Source organism: Gallus gallus, chromosome 4 (assembly GCF_016699485.2).
Source record: "Gallus gallus isolate bGalGal1 chromosome 4, bGalGal1.mat.broiler.GRCg7b, whole genome shotgun sequence".
Taxonomy (NCBI): Eukaryota; Metazoa; Chordata; class Aves; order Galliformes; family Phasianidae; genus Gallus; species Gallus gallus.
This window is the reverse complement of record NC_052535.1, coordinates 39632436-39656259: the sequence shown is the minus strand read 5'-3', so window position 1 is coordinate 39656259 and position 23824 is coordinate 39632436. Positions and strand designations below refer to the sequence as shown.

Below are 23824 nucleotides of genomic sequence, written 5' to 3'. Positions count from 1 at the left end.
AGTGCGTGCCACAGAGCATCATGCTTTACATATTATGCTTTTATTAACAATGCATTCAGCGCTGTGGTTTCCTTAAAACTTTGTGATTCAGAGTAAGACACTGCCTCTGGCGTGGACTTGTTTAGTTTCCCCACGTACCAGACACATCATCTGTAACTGTCTGCATCAGGCAACAGGGAGCTGATGATATTTTGCAGTTTTCCTCTTGCTTCACCTTAATGGATTTCTTGTGGAGTCTGATTTGGAAATACTGAGATTTGGCCTGTAAAAAATCTAAGGAACTTCTGGGAGATTTAATTTAGAGAAAAGCAAATATTTAATCTGGATCAGATACAAATTATCTTGCAGTAAGTGTCAAATCAGTTGCTGCTTTATTATATATTGGGATGTTTGCAATTCACTTTGCAATTTTAGCATTTGTGTGTGGTTTCCTTTCAATTTGTAGGCATTCGTTTGTTTCTATTTGTGTTCATTTTTCTATCACATTTGTGTTTCAGTACTTTGAGTATCTAAAAAACGCCTAATGTCTTTTTCTCTTGCAATTTTTGGGCTTTCACTCAAATTTGGTTCTGTTTTTTTACAAATACCAGAACTTTGTACAAAATTTGCAATCTTTTCCTTTTTTTTTAATCAGCTCTAAACAGTATTCTCTGAATGGCTTTGGTTTCATAGTGCTCTTTAGATACTGTTCTCCCTTTTACCATCAACAGCCTTCTGTACCTTTTGCTTTTACTGTTGCAGCTTTTTGTTTCATCTATCTGTCTACAGTGTAGAGGCTATGAAGTAATTAACCATACTCTTAAATAAGATGCCTTTGTTCACCTGATTTTCAAATTCCTGCATTGACTTTTGTAGCATTCTTGTGAGCCTCTGCATGGAAATCATGTCTTACAAGTAAGTGTGGTGTCTCTAATCATTCAGTATTATATTTACTCAAGCAACTTAATGCTTATTCTCTTCATTCTTAATCCTTTCTTAAGTTTATTTTGGGGGATATGTTTCTTTATCCACACTGCCTCTTCGAATCCAGCGTGCATTATGTGTATTTCCCTCTTGAAGTACATTTCAGGGACTGTCTGGTTCTCTGTTAATCAAGCGTTGGTGTTTCTCCTCCTCTCAGCATGGCACAAATTGAATCTCTTGTAGGAAAAACCTTCTCTCTCCCTCTTTCACAGACCCATGGACACAAGGCTGGCCAAAAAGCCATTAGCATTTCCCTCTATTCAGACCAGCTAAATATTCCCTCTGTCCAAGAGAATTTATTGAGAAAAATACCCAGCTGATGCATTTAATTTGTGCGTGGTCACAGCAAGTTGAAGAATATTACATGTTGTAAACCTTCCCTTAGTTACATGGATCACATGGACACATAACTATCGTTCATGCAGCATGCAATTTCTGAGGAGATCTTAGTGACAGTTGTGCTTGCTGTCCGTACTCACCATGCTCCTTCTTTAGATAAACTATTAAGTAGCTTTTAATTAGCTTTTCTAACTTAAACGTCCTTTTGATGAGAAGAGAGGTTGTGCTCTCACAATTTCCTAATCTGGAACATCACTCAGTTTCACAGTACATTTCATAATTCTAACGGAGTATGCTGTTATACAGTACAGTAGGGCTATGCCATCAGTGTTGCACACTACGTTGCTGTTTCAGACTCATCCTACTAAATAATGAAGTAGACTTTGAAAATCATCTATACCATCATATATCAATGTAAAATTTTTCACTGAACTTGTCCCCTAATTGTTCTGATATCAATAGTAGACCTGTTTTACCCTTTTGTTGATTCCGGAATGTTTGCTATTCCTTGTCCTTAAAACTAGGCTAAGTAGTAAAAGCAGAACTGAGAAAACCACTGAATAGGTAATACTATCAAAATAGCAACCCTGAGGAGACATATCAACATTATTACATCTTACATGTATGAGGAAGAACAGAGAGCTTTGATTTCTGCCAAGAAAATCAGCATATGATGTCTCTGTGGTTTTGGAAAGCACTTAGAAGAATAGTTCAGCAAAAAAAAAAAACAGTACTGTTCTTATTAATGATATAAATGTCCTGCATTGTCAATCCAATCAACTCTGATTACACTTCTGAAAGTATCCATTTTGCTTCTGGCTTTATCAGGAATATAATACCATTTGTTCAGTTATCCTCATGCTAATACTCTTGTCCCATGTTCGCTTTCTATGTCAAATAAAAGTCAGTGAGGCTACAGCCAAGTTCCCCATCTCTCCTTTATGCTCTCTTCACTGGAAGCCAGTGCACTGAGTGGTGAAGGGCAGTTTCAGACCTCACGTCAACAGCTGTTTTCAGTCATGCTGTATTCAAGCACAGTCCTCTTGTTCAAGCCTCATTTTACATTGTTTCTTTTCTTTCCCCAGGCACTGCTTCTTTCATGCAAAGCACCATTCCCCTGAAATACCTATCTTTAAGGGAAGTCATTTTGGATTAGGTTGTAAAGATGGTCAATCTTACTGAAGATGTGGTTGGCCATTATGCACACTGTTGTTGTGGTCTTTGTCCATTTTTTTCAGTTCCTCTATGCATCCATCTGCCTTTCACATTTCTCTTTCCTGGGTCTCCTGCAGGAAAACAGAGAGCAATTTTTTAGGCTTTTTTAGCCTGTTTTCCAAAGGAGGCTGTATTTCCAAAGTCACAAGGCTTATACCTGTTGGTAATCAGTGCTGAATTTATTAATTCTAATTTAACATTTATTAACTTCAATTAACTCAAACTTACTATTCTAATGAGGTTGCTACAGTTTACAGGGAAATTGATGATTTGGATAGGAGGGCATGTCCTCAGTGAGGCCACACTGATGAGCTTCTTTGGAGTTCTTAAGAGTCCTACCCAATTTCTTCCGAGGATGGGACAGTCTGTCACTTCTGAATCTTGCACAGGAAGGGTCTGACTCATACACCCAAGGAACTGGACTGCTATTCAAAATTAAGCACAGAACCTGCATCTAGCAGTATTTTTTACTATCTAGGCATTTTGCTGTTCTAAAAAAAAAAGGCATATCTGTATAATTTTGATTTCCTTTTGCTAAATACTCAAACATGATGTAACTTATTAAGTTCATTATGTCCAAGTTGGTCATTGCGACTCTGTAAAAATACTGATAATTTTTACTGTAAAAGAGGAGGAAAAAAGCAGCCATATAACTTATTTGTAAACAAAATGTCTGACTGAGGAGACCTGCCTCTTTTTGCATGGAAGACCTCAGCTCTGATACTGTAAGCAGACCTTAGAGCAAGGGCCAATCTGTCATACAATGTGCATACACACCAACATTTCTTCTGTTTGACAGGCTATATTCCGGTATTTATATCAGCAGGGCACACTGTTTATCTGTTTGGTGATAGATGGTGTAGGGAAGAGGGGAGGAAGCAGCCTCAGGGAGCTCTGAGATCAAAGCTGCCATGCACAGGGAGCTGCTGAAGGGTGGGTGCTCACCCCGCACACTCGGCAAAAACGTGAGCCCAGATCCTGCAGGCTTTGGGGGGTGAGTTCCCAGTAGAGGGAAGTGGAAAGGCGAGGGCTGAGGGTTGAGGTCTTGTAGATGAAAGCCTGGCTGTGGGTCTGTGGCTGCCTGCCTGTTGTAATGTAGTCTCATCCTCATACAAACAATCCCGATAATACTGACCTTGAACCAGCTGCACTCCGTTCAAAAATGTCAGAAGTGTTCAAAAGCGTCTGAGGAGCAACCACATCCTTGGGAAGCTGCTCTGTCCCCAGGTAATGCCTCTATGTTCAGCCACACCACCTGTGCCCAGCTGCTCCCAGTGCACCCCTACCCCTTGAGCATACACCAGTCGTTCTGCCTGCTGCTTAGAGTGCCAGCAGCCCTCACACAACCTATTTATCCAGCCTTTTGTGCGTGTGAGGGTTGTGTCAGAAACAAGATGGGAGTCCTTACAAGAATATAAATGGCAGATGTTTATCACAGCAAACAGTGCAGTGTTAGAAGACTGCAACACCACATAGCCTCATGCAAGTTCTGAGTAAAAAGGTCTGGCATTCATCTGGCAGAAAGTAAAGATAAAGTCATGATAAACTCACGTATTGCTTCATTCACTGCAAAACACTGTTCCCCCAAAACGCCCGTCTGGAAGTCATTTTGGATTAGGCTGTCCAAGTGGTTGGTCCTAGGGAACTGCATGGGAACTCATGCTTGTTCTCATTGTTGTGTGATGAAGTGGAAAATGAGCATCTTGACATGGAGGGGAGCGAGCTGTGGGGGGAAGGTGTTGGTTCTTTGCTTGGAGCTCATTTGCAATAGACACATTTTCTGCAGTGATTGTGGTTTTAGAGTGTGCCTGTTGTTTTGCAGATGACTTACAGCTGTCAAGAATGGCCTATTTAGGTGAATTCTTTGCATGTCTAGTATACTGAATGCTTGTTTACAGAAGTGACTGAAAATTTTAAAGTTATGACAAAATAGGCACACGCAAAAAAGCCTCAAAACTTGCAGTAATTATGGGAGAAGGTGAAAAGAAAAATTGCCAATCACTTTTAAGCTCAGGAAATTTCTTCATTAAACATGGGATGAAACACTCATCATGACCAGCTTGCTAAGATAAAAGACCATCACCTGAATTATGTAACAAACAGTTGGATCAGACTATCCCAAATGAAATCGGGATGAAGACCCCTTCTCAGCGGGAGGCAGCAATGAGATAAAGGGACAGGAGAAGGTGACCATCTGCTCAAATTCAGGTTTGAATTTTCTGACACTTGGTTGATACAGAGAGGACAAAGAAATTTAGCTGATACTTAACAGACTTTTAGTGCCTTTCCAGCCTCTGTATGTTATGAGTTTGTATTTTCTGTCCAAATTCCATCTTAAAACCAAGCTGTAACAGAAAATTTCTATCCAGAGTTGGATTTCAGGCTGCATTTTACTTTAGGTCCTTCAGAGCACCACTCCAAGACCTATTTTCTGTGATTTTTATTTAGCTATATTTTGTTTGAGATAAGCACAGGAGGAGTGAGATGGAGCTGGAGATGGGATACGGAGAAGGTTGAGAGGGGAAGGTGAGAGGAAAGGAGGGGTAGAGAGGCAAGATAAAAGAGGATGTTTTTCACATACTTACAGTTTTGTAAAATTGGTAAGAATACTGATTTTTTTTTTCTTGTGCTTAACAACTTTCCAAGTAAGAACAAAGGAAAAATGCTACCAGTATTAGACAATAGTTTTTAAAAAATCAAGCTACTTGTCATAACTGACAAGCCTACTAGCACGCATCAAATTGTCATTTGTGACACATTTGTTCCCTTCTTGCTAGGGAAAAAGAAAAAAAAAAAAAGGAATGTTAGAAAAACATACAGCTATCCAATTGTTTATGGTTCCATTGGAAAAAAAAAGTCTAGCTAATACTTACTTAAGAGTAGGTTATAGTTTAATATTTTGGGTTACCTGATACATTTATACTGTGAGTTAACAAGTAAGGTGTTAAACCTTTTAAGGTTAAATACACACTGTCTAAGTAAAGGAATATGTGCATATGGTACTTCAATTAATGTTATTTTTAAGAAGGTGGGTTATAAATGAGTAGTTGTGGATCCACTGATGTATGTATATCAATAAGACTATAGATTAAAAAAAAAGACGAAGTTGTTTGTTTATCCATGCATGTGTAGATTATTTTCAATTTGCTCATTCTTAGCAGGATTATTCAGTCACTCTTCGGATAAATAAAAAGCAAAAATGCATATCAGAATTGGGAAAGCAACTCAGAAATGGAGCGAAGGGGAAAAATTATGTTATAATGTTGAAGTTAAGGGTCTTCTCCTCTCTTCTGACAGCCCACGTGATGGTTAAAGACGATTGAACAGAGCTCCCAGTAAGTTGTTGCACCCAGTGTTTAAACAGGGAAGGACAGGAGACTTCCAGGCCTGTGATGAACTGATAGAGAAAGGAGTGATATACAAACTGTGTTTTTGTTCCCTCTTGATCAGTTAGGATGACCATTTTGTCACTGGTTTAGCAAGGCAGTGATAACCAATCAAGGTGACTTAAAGGTGGCTTCCCTTTGCTGCTGTTTTCAAACTGTGAACTAACTTTTTGGAGGGACTACGTTTGAAGTATGTGATGAGAGGCTAGATACTACTGAAAGAAGGTACTTGCAAAATGACAAACATTATTTAACAGTCCTTGTTCTAAATGTGATCTTAATGGCCTCAACAAGCTCAATGAGACATTTCATTGCCAGGTTAGGGTAGATTTTCAGTATGGATCAACACAGTGATTATACACGTAAACAAACCCCAAAGCACACTGCTCAGTGGAAAGTGAACTTTAAACTTCCTGTGTTCACTCACCAGTAAGCAGCATGTTGATGTTAAAGGCTTCCTACAAACACCTTGAAACAAGTAGGGTAATGTTCTGTGAATTTTCTAACCACTCTTGGTAATTCAAGGTGCACAGAGGAAATGCCTGATGTATGCTGAGTGTGTAACAGTACTTTTCATTCCACTGTCAAAATTATACATGTCTGCATTATGAAACGCATTCATGCCTCATTTCTCTAATACTGTATCCCAACTAACGGTGTAATTCATAACCAGTCTTTAAAGAAATACATGATATACATTTGCACTGTATGTCTTGTTATCTGCAATGTGCAGAAACCAGCATGCCTTGCTCTTAAACCTGACATGTTTACAACAACAGAAAAAATATATATATGAAATTTATTTTGCTACAGGAATATGCTGCAGAGGTCTCTGTGAAAAACAACATCAGTCATAACTTAGCTATTGGCTTTAGCAGCAACCTTTACTATACACTTCATTTCTATAGTTCCCTATTTTATGTTGAAGTGACTTCCAATATAGAACATTAATAATGCTCTGCAAGTTGGGGTCAAGCTAAATGTGCTCCAGACTAAGAGGCACCTCACATGAAAAACAAGCCAGAAATAAAGAAAGTAGGGCATTTCCATCTGTGACAAGGATTATCAGGAAGTTATCACTGCAAAATGAAAAGTGTCCTACATAGACTAGAACAGAAAAATGGTCTGGGACGGAATGTAATTAAAACTAAAGAAGATGAACAATGGAAGAGAGACTTCCAGCAGGTAAAGAGCAAGAGGTCAAGAATCTAGGAAGCTGATAATCATTATCGCTGTGAACTTGTCACTGCAGAAGGGGAAAACTAGCCAGCAGTGGCAGTTCATCCTAAGGAAGGAAACAAATTTGATCTAAGGGGAAATTCAGCTAGAGGTGATGGCCCTGTCCTTACTTCTGTCTTCTGAAGTTACTGGCCAGACATGAGGGTCATTGCGTTAATGGGTAAAAGAAGGTTTGTAGGATTAAAACACAAGGTAACGCCCAGTGTTCAATTTCTGGTTTAGGTTCCTGAAAAGCTGGTGTGCAGTCTTCTCTTGAGGAATATAAGAGATTGGTTGAATGGCTTTGCCATGGAGCCTCTCACAGGAGACAGATCAGAGGACTCAGCAGTCACGTGTGCCTGGACTGTGTTTGGATGAAAAGATCAAAGAGGCTGTGAAATGCCAAATATAGGTGCTTGCCCTCTAGACTTTACGTCTCATTCCTTTTAGGGCAATTTCAATATTAGAACACTAGACAGATAAAAGAAATCTCTTGGTCTAAAACTGACAAACTTGGATGAATAAATTCACCTTGGCAGCAGAACGCAAGGATATTTGGATGTAATAAGAAAAATGGCATAGAATGCCCAAAGGTATGAGTGATGTTGCTATGTTGAGCATTGATAAGGCTTTCATTGTGAGCAAAAAGATATCAAGTATAAAAATAAGTTTAGTATTCAATGCGCTGTGAACAAGATGAAGGACACACATTACAATCCATCACAAAGTGGAATATATAGTAAGTTGTAAAAAGACCTATTGCCTTTTTTTCTGTTCCTAGCTATAAAAGTATGAGAAATTCTGTTCTTACCTTCCACATCTCATTCACGTTTTTTTCCTGCACTAGGATGCCTGGACCAAGCAGTCATAACTGTTAAGATTCTTTCCACTTCCAGGTCGTGTTTTTAAGAACATGAATGAGTAGCATGAATTTTTGTTGGTCTTTGAACTCTCCCCCTCTGCAATAATATTAGCTGCTTATCTGAGGCTCGTGATACGGCTTCATGTATTTATGAAAGAAGACCAGTTCAGGATCTATACACATAAAGTAAAAGAAACTAACGTGGAAGCAGGAACGTATAAAACAAGAATAGCAATGTTCAGCACCGCATGCTGTAGTGAAGCCACACACTGTACTGAAAGCTACTGATGCATATTGTTTTCCAACTCAAGTGCTGCACTCAGAAATATGAGTTCTCACAAATATTGTGATTCAAAGGGTGAAAACTTCTCACACAGAAATCTTACCTTTTATGGCTTTAGGAAGCATTGTTCAGAACGAAAACTAGCACTTGGCTTCTGTAATCAAAAGATGCAAGTAGTTCCCAACAAGATAACTTGGTACTGTTTTCAAGTATTCCTCTGTAAAGTGGAAAATAGAAAAGGATGCTAATTGGAGAATGTATGTTTCCCTGGGAGCTAAAGAGGGAAGTTGTGTATGAAAAGAAAATAAATTTATGGAACCAAAGGTCATTAATGGGCTTGCAGTCAAATTTATGCTCAAGGAATGTTGGTATGTTTGTTTCAGTTTCTTGTATAAATGCAGTATCTCGGGTTGCCAAGTCTTGTACGTGAAAGAGAGCCAAAATTAGGGATAGGGGAAAAAAAAAAAAAAAAAAAAAAACTTTTATCTTGAAATATACTTCACTTCAAGAAACAAGTTTTCCCACTTGATTTCCCTGGCTTGCAGAAGGGTTTCTGATTTTCAAACATTCTTTTCTTTTTCCTGTTGCTAAGTGAAAGTCTCTCATAAACAAAGGAAATCAACTGTGTTAAAAGGATGAAAATGACTGTGTGCAAAAAAGCTGTCATCTATAGAGTAAGCAAACTGGAAAAAAAAAAACCATTTCTTAACCTAATCCTTTCAGTTACAGCAATTCGTGCAGTACTCATGATGTTCAGAGAAAGTAAGCGTATTGTGGGTTAAAGCCATTTGGAATTAATTCTCTCAATTTAAAAATGAGTTTCTGTAGCCTCAGTGATATGGTTGGAATTTGGGTGTTTTTTTTTTGTTGTTGTTGTTTTTGTTTTTTGAGGGGTTCCTCTTTCAAAGGGAGCAATTTTGATAATAATTTTAAGTATGAAGTTTCTAGCACACTTTGTGGATCTGCAGGGTCGTGTTATAGGGATTTTGAGAGACTAAAGCTTCTTCCTACTTAGCTGTGGTATGGACGGGCAGCTACTGACAGCAAATAGGTCTTAGGTGGGCCAAATCACCCTTTAGATGTTTCTCTCTGTTGCAGATACAGAGAGACTATACTTGTGAACTGGGAGCCTCAGTACAACACCTAATCTGATGAATCTAGGCTGTCATACTGGAAGAACTAATCTCAAAGGCAGTTTTGTCACCTGAAGCTTACACAATGCCTCACCTCTGTATTCTAAGACTACAGTGGGTTTGAGCATGCTCTTGGTCTTGTGTTTGAAAAACCTGATGGAAGTATGCCATTGTACACTGAGTGCTTACTTGAATCTCAGATAGTTCTGTACTTCTGATGGGATCACTTCCTTTGTCTTGTTTTTCGCATACACAGAGCTGTGCATATCTTATCTGTGGTATTAATAGCTGGAGGATAGCTAACAAACACAGCACAGGAAAAGATATGTTTTAGAAATCCTAAGTCTATTTCAGTAACAGACATAGTATCTACCTCTTCATACATAAATGGCTATATAGCTATTAGTTTAAAGAAATGTCAGTGAAGACAGAAAAAGCATCTCCTGCATGGCTTGTGCCACAATTCTCAAGGTACAATCCACAGGAAGCTAACGAGTTACGTAAGATGTGATTTCCAGATACAAATAGCTTAAGTAAGTAGAATAAATATTACCCAAGATCCTTTCTCTGAATAATACAAGGGATGTTAAGTGCTCAGGAATGGGAGGGCAAGTGCTCTGCATAATGAGTGTATAGGAAGGGCCAAAGGAAAAGTCTGTTAAAATATCCTTTTTATGAACACTTCTGAGGATTCCTACAATAACAGTAAAAATCTATTCTGGTCTCAGGGAGTGAGTACAGAATGATACAGAATTTAGCACTAAGTAATACGCTCCCTTTGAAATGGTGTGTCTGTTGTGCAGCAGGATCTGGTCACACTTCAAAGAATAATATGTGGAGCTGAGGATCCATCTGTTTGCTCTCGCCATCACTACTGAGACTCCTGTATGTTAAAGTCTTTTGACTACTTCAAAGCATGCTTGAAGGCTTTGCTATGCCTATGCCGTGCACAAAAAGTAAACATGCCTTAACGATATTGAGTAGCTGGTATTTTGATTCATCTTACTTGTAAATGAAAACAATTTGTTCCTGCCATGTATCACTTAAGAAGTTTTGGTTTTTTTTTAAGCTATGATAGTGAGGGCCGTCTGACAAATGTTACGTTCCCAACTGGAGTTGTCACTAATCTTCATGGGGAAATGGAAAGGGCCATTACAGTGGACATCGAATCATCCAGCAGAGAGGAAGATGTCAGCATCACTTCCAACTTATCATCAATTGATTCTTTCTACACCATGGTTCAAGGTACTGTATACAAAGGGTTTCTCAGATACTGACCTGAAACATGCTTTCTTGTAGTACAAGCAGCTCAAATCAGAAGCTTTAGAGGCCTAATGTTTGGAGGAGGAGGTGATACATGAAAAGATCTGTTCAGAGAAGGAAGGAGGTACAATAAAAGTGTAATTAAATGTTTCCTAACCAAATAACTTAAGTGAGATTTGGGCTTTAAAATAGTACATGAGATTCCAGCAGCCACATCCTAGCAGAAGTCAGTAATCTCAGCAGGCACAGGATGAGGCCAAAAATGTCTAAGGAAGCAGCAGAGAATACATTTTGTGCCATACACTAGAGGTGGGATTCTTCTTAAGTGTTTAAGTGAATTTGAACGTATGTCCCACAGGCATTTGTGTTCTCCTGTGATACATGTGTATGTGATACAGATGTTGTCATCTCTCTCACCCTCGGGTTTTATTTCCAGTGTGTTAGTAGGTAAAGATGTTACATGCATACAATGTATAAGGAATGCAGGACAGAGAAATACTTAACTCTCATATGTAATGTGTGTTTCTGTTTGTTTTTTTGTTTGTTTTTGTTTTTCTTTTTTTTTTTTTTTGCATTTTCAGATCAGTTAAGAAACAGCTACCAGATTGGTTATGATGGCTCGCTTAGAATCCTGTATGCCAGTGGCCTGGATTCTCACTATCAGACAGAGCCGCATGTCTTGGCTGGCACTGCCAATCCAACAGTGGCAAAGAGAAACATGACTCTGCCAGGGGAGAATGGGCAGAACCTGGTGGAGTGGCGATTTCGGAAGGAGCAAGCCCAGGGAAAAGTCAACGTATTTGGCCGAAAGCTTAGGGTAAGCATGCAAGCAGGCATGGGTGGTGTCTACTGCATTCTCACTTAGTGAAAGATAAACACATTCTTGTAGATATTGCCATCCAACTGCCACAGAACATTTACCATAGGTAAGCTTACTGTAGATCTGTAAGTTGTTGCTTTTATTACTTTGTGTCTTCTTCCTTATTACTGTTTCTTGTTACTATTTCTGTAAAATCTACACTGGCTTTAGCCTGCAATGCCTCGAAATGAATAAGGATAAAAAGATGATTTTTAGGTTTGTCTTTACTTTTTATTTCCAGCACTGAACTCACAGACCTGATTTTAAATTGTTTTAAATTATTGTGCCATAAGCCAGCATGGGCCTAGAGTTTTCTTTCTTTTCAATTTTTAATAAAAGTTGTACTAATACTTATTCCTGGTAGAGAGAGTTCAACTGCATGACTGTGTATGGCATATTCCGCTAACATATGTCTTTACCATTTTGTTGGCATTTCTTCTTCCTATATAGTGAGTGAAATGTAAGTAGGAAGCAAACTGATTTATGACAGCCATTTGGTAAAGACAACATAGATTAAGCATTTAAAATAGAGTTGCCAGGAAACCATTTCAAGAATATATTGGAGGTCTGACATATTAAGACTGAACTCAATTGTTTAAAATAAGGCCTAAGCAGTATATCAGATAAAGGTAAATAATTTCAAACCACTTGACTTCTAAGATAGTAATGTGCTACTTTTAAATTTAAAAAATTTCTATTTTCCTTTGGGAAGGGGAGAATGCTGTCATGCATCTTACATTTCTACTACTTGCCCTGCAAGAATAATTGATTTTTCTCCAAGAAGGAAGAATGATTAGATACAACAGCTGCTGCTTAAGAGCAACATACTTGTACCTAGATATGGTAGCGGGAAGAGCAGAAAAGGAATCCATGCTTATGAAACTCATCCTTATGGTTCTGGTTCATAGTCATTTCATTACATAGCAAGGTGATAGAGTGAATCTGCCAATTCATTCTTGAAGGAAGCCTAAGAAAAATAAAATAACCATACTGATTATATTTGGTTCTGACACTGAAACAAGTCTCCATGAGTCCAGTTCTAAAAAGTAAAGCTCAATTCATTCAAATACTAAGGGTAAAGAAATGTCATGGGAAACTCCAATTTGAAAGAGTTGAAAGAAGAAAGCAAAGAGGTGGGAAAGATCTAACCTAAAAGGGAGGGATCATAAATTAGCATAAAATAGTAGTAATTTAAAACGTATATACAAATGGGAGAAGTAGAGCAAGCAGAGAACATGGGCTAATAATTGATCTACCTAAAAAAAAAAAGGGAAGATTTTTTCAAAGTAATTTACATAGGAAGATACTACAGGAAGGTTGCTCAGAGGGGCATGTAGGAAAACAGAAAAAGAAACCAGGAACAGAAAGAATCATTTCCATTTTCAGTAACATTTTGCTGCAAAGAAAACAGATGTAAACAAAAAAGAATGAAAATATGAAAATGTATTCATATAGTCACTTCCACTGCATTATATATATGCAGTATATAACATTGAGGAGTACGCTCTGTGGTACTCTCTTGGGTTTCTGTTTTGTATTAATTATACCCACTACTGGTAGACTTCTATTAAAAAATATATATATACCATTTTTTCCCCATCCCTTAAGCTTAACAATCCTCTGTCAGTGTAACTTTTGTTCAAGTTTGTTCCATGTGTATTGTTGTGTAAGCTAGTTTGTCACTTGACCTGTACCTCTGTTCTGGGAGTTCATCTTTGGCAGAGGTGCTGGTACTCTTCCTCGTGGAAGGGCTTTTTTAGGGCATTTGTGCTGAGGCCAGACAGATCTTCACTCTCAAGTGTCTTAAATAAAGGAGCTGATATGAGCTCTGTCTCAAGAGGTGTACATAGAGAGGACAGGTAACATCTAACAGAGAGCTCATGGGAAGGGTTTTAGCACTACCTCCAGAAAATTTACAAGCACCAAGTCTTGAAGAGGTCTCCAGATTTCAAATCATCTCCTAAATCTCCCTGCAAAGCACAACAATATAGCCATAGTCCACATGGGGAAATCGCTGTCTGATTTCACACTTCTCAGTGAAGCACTAGAAATGAAGCCAGGAGTTAAAGCAGAGCAGGGCAGGTGGACACCATAATTAGTGAAAGAGTAGAACAGTATGAAGGCAGCGTCAAGAGACTTGGTTTTGTGTCATTAAATGTTTATTCATTGAAAAATTCCTAAATTACTCCTTATATCATAATGAAGCCCAGAATTATCAAATATATTTAGAGTACACTTGTCTTAGACACAACGCAAATGTTCTTAAGTTTTACTGTAGAAGCATTTTGGTAGCCGAGCTGTTGTTAAAAAATGCTTCAGTTGAAGGCAGGACTTCAACTGACATACATTATTCTAGTCCCAGACTGCCCAACGAAAGAAACTATTTCACCAAAACTTATTTGTTATTATAACTGCCACTTGTATCACCAGATTATGCAAGCGCAGCCAGTTTCACCAAACACTCAAGTCTGAATGCAAGAGCTCTGTCAGCAGATTTTGGAAGCATGAATCTGGCTATAGAAAGAGGCATTTCCTTTCCTCTTGTATTCTGTCCTTACACAGACCAGACAGATGGAAAGTGAGAATCAAGGGATGTTATTATCCCATTTAGCAGATAAGGCAGTGAGACAGCTAGATTAAGTACTTTGCTGTAATTTACACCGGAAGGATGTGCTTAGCCAAGAAATTATCTGCAATTGCTTGGACATCTGCCTTAACCATAAAACCAGCCTTCTCTCTTTGCCAGTTCAGAAATCAGAAGTGCCTCTTCTCACTTCAGCATCTGAGCCTGAGAGGCTGACAAGAAAATTATTAAAAATCATAATTAAATATAAAATAAGGTAGGGAAAGAAAGGGAGGAAAAAAATCAGAGAAACAAAATGGGCAGGGAGAGGGAGAGATTACTGCAGGCGTGCATGGGGAGAGACCGAGAAGTAAAAACCAGAGATAGATGGTCAGGATTTAAGTACAAATTTAGGCAAATAATCAAATGTAAGTGTTGAAATATTTAAACAAAAATACATGAAGGATAATTAAAAAAAAAATTAAACAACTTTTAGAATCATTCTTCCAGCATTAATTTTTCACAGCGCATTTAAATAATATTTGATGGTTCATGTAATCCACAAGCAGGAATTCTGCACCTTACTAGATTTTTTGTGTTCTTTTCTTAGTTTTGCATGAAAATATGCTTTTTGTTCTGAAGTACTAATAGTGCAGATGGTTGTCATGCTAATGATTTCATACTAAAAATGAGCACATCATCATCAATAATGTAGGTAAGACAGATAAACAGGCAGACAGGTATAAGCAAAACTGAATATTCAGAGGAGGTTTTTTCATATTTGCCCATAACCCATCTCCAGCACTTTAATGCCTTTTATGCTAATAATAAAGAACCTAATTTATATTGGTCCTTCTTTTGGAAATGTATCAGCCTCTGGGTAAAAGAACCAAAATCCATGGTATATGGATTTTTTACTGTGCAGGCCTGAGAAATGAGAAAAACCTCCAGCCATTTCTTTGGTCAGGGTATCTATTTTCTTTTTCTTTGCTAAATGTTATTTAGCCATCTTTCTTCACCTCTTTAATATGTATGCATCAAGTACTTGAATAGGAATTTTAAAAAATTCTCAATACATATAGTTAAGTCTATTTGTCCTCTACTTCTTGTATGTTAGCAAGATGCAGCATTAAAAAGTCGTAGTTATCAGTGTTTCACCCTTATCTGGAATAACTTTAAAAGGGCAGAGCAGATATAGAAATGGTTTGCAGATGAACAAAGAAACCTAGAGGTCTGTTAGAGAACACTAAAAGGCAGCTAAGAGAGGATGAGCAGAGAATTGCAAAGATGCCAGTGTGGGAAAAGAAGACCAGACATTTTCATTTCATGCATACACAAAATGAGAGCTGCTTCAATGAAACTGAAATGAAACAGTCAAGATATTGAAGCAGCAGGGACAGATTCTAAGGTGAAAGTGTTACATTTAACTCCCTATCCACCATCACAGCTTACATGTACTGATAAAACAGTTTTCAACATAAATATACCTATTTCAGATTCAAATTTATGAGTGTTTTTCAGTGGTTCTGCAGTCTTCCAGTCATGTATGGCTTTAACTGGTCAGTTAACTGGGCAAAGGACAGAATGCTCTACTGAGCATTTCGGCCTTATAGTACGTTGTGTCAATGGACAGTATACTGTTTAATTTCCATCTGATCTAGAAGGGGGAATGTCTGTCTTCTAAAAGCTGTTTGTCAAAACTTGAAAATTAAATGTGCTTTTGAAGATCTTGATTTTGTATTTACTATTTTGAAAAATACCTGCTGTGGGAGATTGGGATTCAGTTCTTTCTGAGAGTATGATTGTTATGAACTCAACCAGCAGTTGCTGGGAACAGGACTTAAAAGTTTGCTAGATAAAGTTTGGACTGCTCGCAAAAGAAATAATTTGTTCTCCAAAACGGCACTGTTTATTGCAGAAGCTTTCAGTGTGTATCTTTCAGTATTTTCTTAATGTTGACTAAGTGTCAAGAAAGAACACAAATTACAGCAGACTTCTTCACAGAATGGACCTTTTCAAAATAGATGCTAATGTAGTGCATCACATTTATATTAAGAAGTTGCTAAAATAATTTATACACGCAGCAAGTCAGTCACTAGAAATGGCACTTAAAGAATTGCTAGCATTTCCTGGAAATAAGAGGTGGCAAGCAAATGTTTGAACAATGTGATTTATTGTGTCATTTTGTTTGTTTTTGAAAAGGTTAATGGCAGAAACCTCCTTTCAGTTGACTTTGATCGAACCACTAAGACAGAAAAGATCTACGACGACCACCGTAAATTCCTGCTGAGGATTGCCTATGACACGTCAGGGCACCCAACCCTGTGGCTACCAAGCAGCAAGCTGATGGCTGTCAATGTTACCTATTCATCCACAGGGCAAATAGGCAGCATACAGCGAGGGACGACTAGTGAAAAAATAGAGTACGATGGACAGGGAAGAATTGTGTCTAGAGTGTTTGCTGACGGGAAAACTTGGAGTTACACATATTTGGAGAAGGTAAAGAACATTCAAGGTTTTAAAAATGCTTTGATTTTGCTGAAATCATACAGCATCTGACTGCTCTGTGCAATCCAAAAAGATGTAGCAGAAGCATATTTTGATTATTCTAAGTATCAACATGTGGCTCCTATGGGAATGTTTTATAAAATAGATGTGCAGCCTTGCTTTAGGTGACTGTTAAGAATTGATGACTTTTTAAATCATTTAGGCCATAGACTAACAAGTAGCATCTCCATTTATTTTTTACCTTAACTATTAAAATAAGGTACAGGAACCAGATCTCTGCAACGTAAGTCAGTTGAAAATCATCTATTTGTAAATTCTTCACTGTTGTTTTTTTTTTTTTCCACTACCAAGAAAAGCTCTTGTTTCTAGATAGTTAAAGCTGTCAGCTTACACTTGCTCTTTGTTGTAGCATAGAAAAAAACAACAGGCAAAAATCAGGGATCTTCCTTACATATAACGATATCTGAATGATAAGTTCTTCCTCTAGAAACAGCTGTGAAAATCCCCCTTGTGAGATCTCATGCCTGCTGTGCGAAAACAGAATCCATTTCTTTGTGGGATTTAAATGTATTTCTATTGAATCTGTTGCTCGGCAAATATTGTTTACTAGATATTACAGACATAATTTAATGAAGACCTACGATACATAATAGCCACGCATCAGAAAAATGTCAGAACAATCCCAGGTGGCTCCTTCTGATGTAAATAATCAAACAATTGTTTTGCCTATGTCTTAAACGCTTAGGGAACGAGAACACGGTATTCAGGGATCCCAGGCTGTTCCAATTCTTCAAAATCATCTCTAATTGTAGGGAAGAAATTGTATCTCCCATATGTTGTTCTCCTCATGAGTTAATGGCTCTAAGACAGTTTTACTTCTTCCCATATTAAACATGACTTATCTGAATCCATTGACAATCTGCTGTTTAGCTGTGAGTGCTTGATAAAAGTGATACAGTCATAACAAGTAGCAAATTATGAATGTCGAACTACTAATTACAGAACCCCTTACAATTAAGCATCCAAGTAAATTAGGCAGGGAGATGTTAACAACATGTAAGGTCAAGGATAACTCAATTAAAGAGGAGATAAATTTTCCCAAGTGGGAATGGCACATTTTTGCAAAGAAATAGTATCTGTATATGGCGAGGGAATGTGGGGAGGTACTCCACCATTTGTCACATGGTAAAAATCTGTTCTTAATTTTCAGTCGATGGTTCTTCTGCTTCATAGCCAACGGCAGTATATCTTTGAATATGATTTGCTGGATCGGCTTTCTGCTGTCACCATGCCCAGCGTTGCTCGTCATACCATGCAGACTATTCGCTCCATTGGCTACTACCGGAATATATACAACCCCCCTGAAAGTAATGCTTCTGTTATAATGGACTACAATGAAGAAGGGCAGCTCCTTCAAACTGCTTTCCTGGGGACAAGCCGAAGAGTATTATTCAAGTACAGACGGCAGACCAAGCTCTCAGAAATTTTGTATGATAGTACAAGAGTTAGTTTTACTTATGATGAGACAGCAGGAGTCCTGAAAACAGTAAACCTCCAAAGCGATGGTTTTATCTGCACCATTAGATACAGGCAAATTGGCCCACTGATTGACAGACAGATTTTCCGCTTTAGTGAAGACGGAATGGTAAACGCCCGATTTGACTACAGCTATGACAATAGCTTCAGAGTGACTAGCATGCAAGGTGTCATCAATGAGACCCCATTGCCTATTGATCTCTACCAGTTTGATGATATCTCCGGTAAGGTTGAACAATTTGGCAAATTTGGAGTTATATATTATGATATTAACCAGATCATTTCTACAGCTGTAATGACTTACACAAAACACTTTGACGCACACGGCCGCATCAAGGAAATTCAGTATGAAATCTTTCGTTCACTGATGTATTGGATTACAATTCAGTATGATAACATGGGACGAGTGACAAAAAGAGAAATTAAGATTGGGCCGTTTGCCAACACCACAAAATATGCCTACGAATATGATGTAGATGGTCAACTCCAGACAGTTTACCTGAATGAAAAAATAATGTGGCGATACAATTATGACTTGAATGGCAACCTCCATTTGCTCAACCCCAGCAGCAGTGCCCGTTTGACGCCACTTCGCTATGACCTGAGAGACAGAATAACCCGACTAGGTGATGTGCAGTATCGATTAGACGAAGATGGGTTTCTGCGCCAGAGGGGTACTGAAATCTTTGAATACAGTTCAAAAGGCCTCCTCACTCGAGTTTATAGCAAAGGCAGTGGATGGACAGTGATTTATCGTTATGATGGCCTTGGACGACGAGTTTCCAGTAAAACCAGCCTCGGACAGCACCTCCAGTTCTTTTACGCAGACCTTACTTACCCAACCAGGATAACTCATGTATACAACCACTCAAGTTCTGAAATCACATCCCTTTACTATGACCTGCAGGGACACCTTTTTGCCATGGAGATTAGCAGTGGAGATGAGTTTTACATTGCATCTGACAATACTGGAACACCACTGGCTGTTTTTAGTAGCAACGGTCTCATGCTTAAACAAATTCAATACACTGCTTATGGAGAGATCTACTTTGACTCTAACCTTGATTTCCAGCTGGTAATAGGATTCCACGGTGGTTTATATGACCCACTGACCAAGCTAGTCCACTTTGGAGAAAGAGATTATGACATAATGGCAGGCCGGTGGACAACACCTGATATTGAAGTCTGGAAGAGAATTGGGAAGGATCCAGCTCCTTTCAATTTGTACATGTTTAGAAATAACAACCCAGCCAGTAAAATACATGATGTGAAGGATTACATCACAGGTAATAGGTTACTTCATGCAAGATTTTATACCCCTTGCTCAAAAATGTCTCACTCTGCATTCTTATACTCTGGAATCTGTCAGTCTGGGATGCAGACATTGTCTGAGAAAGGTTAATCAGGAAACTCTCAGGGAAAATAATGATTCAGAAAAGCACTTGAAATTTCGGTCTAGATCAACCAAGTGATTTTGGCTTGTTTCATGTTCTGGATCTATGCAGATCCAATTCAGACTGGAATTCACAATTCTAGTGAAGTGCCTAGTCATATTATAATTGGAAGAGTTACTTTTGAGGAAGCATTAAGCTCTTGACATTGAGATTAACGACTGCAAACATGCTCATAAGGAATGGTGAAATAGCAATCTTGAAAATATCTCATATGCCTTTAGACATACATCTAGGTACCAAAGAGAGATGGAGGTCCACAACGTCATTAGCTTTTCCACTTAGGTAATTGTAGTAGGAGATGTACTTGTGCCCTACCAATCCATATGATTCTATAATATTAGACTTTACCCAAAAAGATCATTTAGAGCATCTCAGTATATAGATAGGTTGAGTTTTCCGAAGTACATTTCAGAGTACCAGTGGAAAATATCTCCTCCTTGTCCACTGGGTGGACAATATAACTCTGAATGGCTCAGAGATCTCAGTGTACTGGAAGAGGAAAGCAGAGATCTAGGTTGTCCTTCCAGTATTGTAACACATTGCCAAGTGCTCTTACAATGAAAATACGTAGATTTCTTCAGCAAGTAGAAGAGGGAGAAACCCTCAAGACCAGTCATGACAATCTCCTTCCATTTGAATTAGTCCGATATATATATCTGGGCTACAGAGCAGTAAAAACTGTGTATTTATGAACAAAAAAAAGACAAGGGAATGAGAATGTAAGATAGCAAGGGCAGGAGGAGTCTTTCTGCAGCCAGTTTAACCCATTAAGATGGCAGAAGGTACTCACTGAAAGTTTACTGGTTGGTATTTGTTAGAATGGGCTTTTCCAAGAATACTGTCGTAAACCGGCTAAGAAGCAGAAGTCCAACAAGGTCCAGGGCCAGCACAAAATAATGAGTAAACAGCCAGGACAGGGAGGGTGAATATTGAAAAATTAGTACAAATTTCTCTTTTGGCAATAGAAAGCTGCTGATGTGCCACTTGTGTAATTGATTTTTTAGGGAATCCATATGCTTTTTGTGCATCTAGAGTTAGTGACGAGTAGTATTTTCCATTAATCTACATAGAAAAAATAGCGCACATCACCAGAAGGTTCTGAAAAATGCATGGCTCAATCAGATATATATTATTTTCTGTATTTGAATAGATGTAAACAATCTAAAATATTTTTCAGACAGGGCCAGCCAGACTACAGGATGGTCTCAGCTCCCCTTATGAAACATGAAACTACCACTCAGAGAAGCATACTGGGAATCGGGGGGGGGTTTACATTAATTTAAAAACAGCAGCTATTAACAGGGTAGCTAACAGGCTGCCTGGGAGCAAAGATGATGATAGGCCTTTGAATCTGGCTTCTTCTAGCAGCATGTGCTGTAGGGGATACAACTGCAGTCAAATTCTTTACAGCACTGGAAAAGATGCACGTGATTCAAGAACTGCCCTCAAAATAGAGTTTTAGTTCTCTTGACATTTTTGATGTAGGGAATACATGCTGCTTACCCAAGGTTATTATTAAAGTAACTAATTTGGCTGGCTGGCATTTTTAGAGTGAGGCTTATCATTTATCTATCTGGAAAGTCTATAAATTATATTTAAGTAATTTTTTTTTTACTGTTTTAAGAATTTGAAAAATTCTGTTTCTTGTCTGACTTGTGTAGGTTTGTCTTAAGTGAAAGCCAGCAGACTTGATAAGGAGCACTCTGCCAACTTCTGATAAGTTTAGTATTTGTGTAAGATAGGGTAGAAAGACAGAAACTAGAGAGGCAGAGCACCCATTCTTGTCCAACCATTGCTAATTACTTAATTGCTGGTATCCCTATTTTATTTATTTTTAATAAAATGCACAGTGTACCATAAATAATGTTATCTAATGCTAACTTAGTGTCATGTCCACTTACTGACACAACTGTAATACATTTAGTTAGTTTTTAATTTCATCAATCCAGCTTCATCCTGAGAAAAGGGAGATTTCTCTTGAATCAACATAAATTGTCTGCCAAGTCATTGTAAAGGTAATCGACTGCACAGGTGTTATTTCAGATACAGTTTGAAGACATTAAAATAACAAATGTCTAACAAAAGGGCTGGATGTTTTCTGCAATACTTTTTCTTTTTTTGCTTTGTTTTAATGTGTTGTTGATGAAGATACAACAGAGAGTGTGTTCAGCCTAACTCCCAGTTAGTTTAGGTTGTATTGGAAGGAAATCTCACCCATGTTGTGGTTCTGTATTTCTGGAAGTTCTAGAAATCACTGGGGCCTTTAAAATTGCTGAAACCTGTAACTCCCTTCAGAAGAGCCTACAACGAAGAGTAGAAGTTTTCATGCCAGTTCAGAACTTCAGGTTTTCTACATAGGCTTGCTATTTTAGCTGTAGCATGTCTAAATCCATACATACCAAAACAAAGACAGTTGTATCATTTTCATGCTCCAGAAGGAGATCCACTATGTCAAAAGCTGTTCCATGTACAAATGGTAAAAATTAATTACAAAATATTAAATATATTTTTCTTTTTCTTTTTTTTTTTCAAATAATTCTCTTTCAGATGTTAACAGCTGGCTGGTAACATTTGGATTCCACCTGCACAATGCCATCCCTGGTTTTCCTGTTCCAAAATTTGATTTAACAGAACCTTCTTATGAACTTGTGAAGAGCCAGCAATGGGAAGATATACCTGTAAGAATCAAAGCTAAGTGTACAAATGAAAGAAGATAGAATATTCTCTTCTATTCAGATTAAGAGGAATGGATAATCCTGATGAGGCTATTTCATAATTTAATCTGAATTGCACTTTTCAAATATCTATTTTTATCTATTTATTTTCAAAAGAATTTTAAAAATTACAGACTTGCTATGTACAAATTTTAAGTAAGCTTTTGTTTGCTTTCAGCAACAGTAAAAATATAGAAGGACAATAATCAATGAAAAGGAGTTTAAGAACCTTTGAAGATATCTAAGTTTCCTAACAGAAACTACAGAGATTAGATTTGTACTAACACTCTGCCCAAAGGCAAAAACTGAACAGCGCAGCAAAAAATAGACTGTGAAATAAACAGAAGAACAGGTGATATAAATTATGCATACCAGGCACCACTACAGTTTTACTTCTCTTTAATATTAACTACGCTTTATAAGTAAAGATAAAATATTGAAAATGAAATTACCTGAGGTAAAACCTATTATATTACATAAAACCAAAACTCCAAGTGCTTATGAAGTTCTTTTGGGAAGAAAAAAAATAAAAGAGAGACCTTCAAGCCTGAAAACCTCTTAGAATTTTAAATGATAAAAGGAATAACAGTAAAAGTTAATTTTCAAATCCTCTATTAAAGAAAATGATGTTTACAAATCAAGTTTATTCAAAGATCAGAGACATACGCCCTCCTAAATCCTACAGTTCTCAGTTAAGAAGGAAGTGCTGAGACATTAAAATGGGTAATCTGATCATGAGCAGTCAAAAACTATTCCCTTTTTTCAAGATTAAAAGATGATACAATCTTGAATAACCCTGCAAATGAATTTAGACCAAAAATCATTCAGAAGTGTGGCCCAGCAGAAGGGAACATATGGAAGGAAATTCCGCACGCACAAAATCACCCATCAGCTATATAGTTTAATAGCCAGGAGCTGAGTAGCAGAGAAGGACCTTTGAGCACAGTATGAGAATAATGTCTTCCATTAAAACAAAAGCAGTAAAGAAAGCATTGCAAGTATTCTGGGCAAGGTGGCTGTCATCTGGCATTGCTGTGAAGAACTATTAGAAGTTGTTTACTTAGATCTCAGAGGCTGGAAGAATGAGACTATCCGGTACCACTAGAAAAAGCGCACCAGGAAGAGAATCAGTCTGGTCAAGAAGATGAGAGCAGACAGCTAGCTGTCGGAAAGCTTCCTTCAGGGCAGGAGTACCAGGGAGGCACCTGAGTACCAGAGACATGCAGCATGACAGAGGAGAGGGAGAGAGGTGGGACAAAAACAAAGATGCAAAATTCTCACGTAGGAAGAAGCTGTAACTACGGTACTCACAATTGAATAAGCAAATACAACCAGGAGCCAGAAGTAAAGATGCAAAATACTTACTTAGTATTTTGAAACATTCTGCAGGAAGTGAGCTTTACCCATCTATGAGATTTTCATTCAGAGCCCTGAAGATACCTGTGAAAAATAAGGAATCTTTGCCATTAAGTTGCTGTAGCATCTTGCCACTCTCACTGATGAGTGTGCTGGCTAAAACACATTTTGT

General features: G+C 37.9%; 1 protein-coding gene and 1 long non-coding RNA gene across 23 annotated transcripts in view; one reads left to right on the top strand and one right to left on the bottom strand.

Annotated features, from left to right (window-relative positions):
- The window catches only part of TENM3 (teneurin transmembrane protein 3), a 1287844-nt gene that overhangs the window by 1258629 nt on the left and 5391 nt on the right, over nt 1-23824 (top strand). For all 21 annotated transcript variants that reach the window (XM_046940097.1, XM_046940098.1, XM_046940100.1 and 18 more), the window contains 5 exons: nt 10469-10644; nt 11244-11479; nt 16287-16583; nt 17803-19414; nt 22130-22260. In XM_046940097.1, the coding sequence (XP_046796053.1) occupies nt 10469-10644; nt 11244-11479; nt 16287-16583; nt 17803-19414; nt 22130-22260 (2452 nt within the window). The remainder of the gene's footprint in view (nt 1-10468; nt 10645-11243; nt 11480-16286; nt 16584-17802; nt 19415-22129; nt 22261-23824) is intronic.
- Nucleotides 1240-23824, bottom strand: part of LOC107051752 — a 48665-nt gene continuing 26080 nt past the window's right edge. The window contains exons 4-7 of one of the 2 annotated variants that reach the window (XR_005859473.2): nt 23662-23736; nt 8370-12488; nt 7933-8156; nt 1240-5914 (exon numbers count right to left, since the gene is read on the bottom strand). This is a non-coding gene — a long non-coding RNA (uncharacterized LOC107051752). The remainder of the gene's footprint in view (nt 5915-7932; nt 8157-8369; nt 12489-23661; nt 23737-23824) is intronic. The other variant, XR_005859472.2, reaches the window with a different exon arrangement.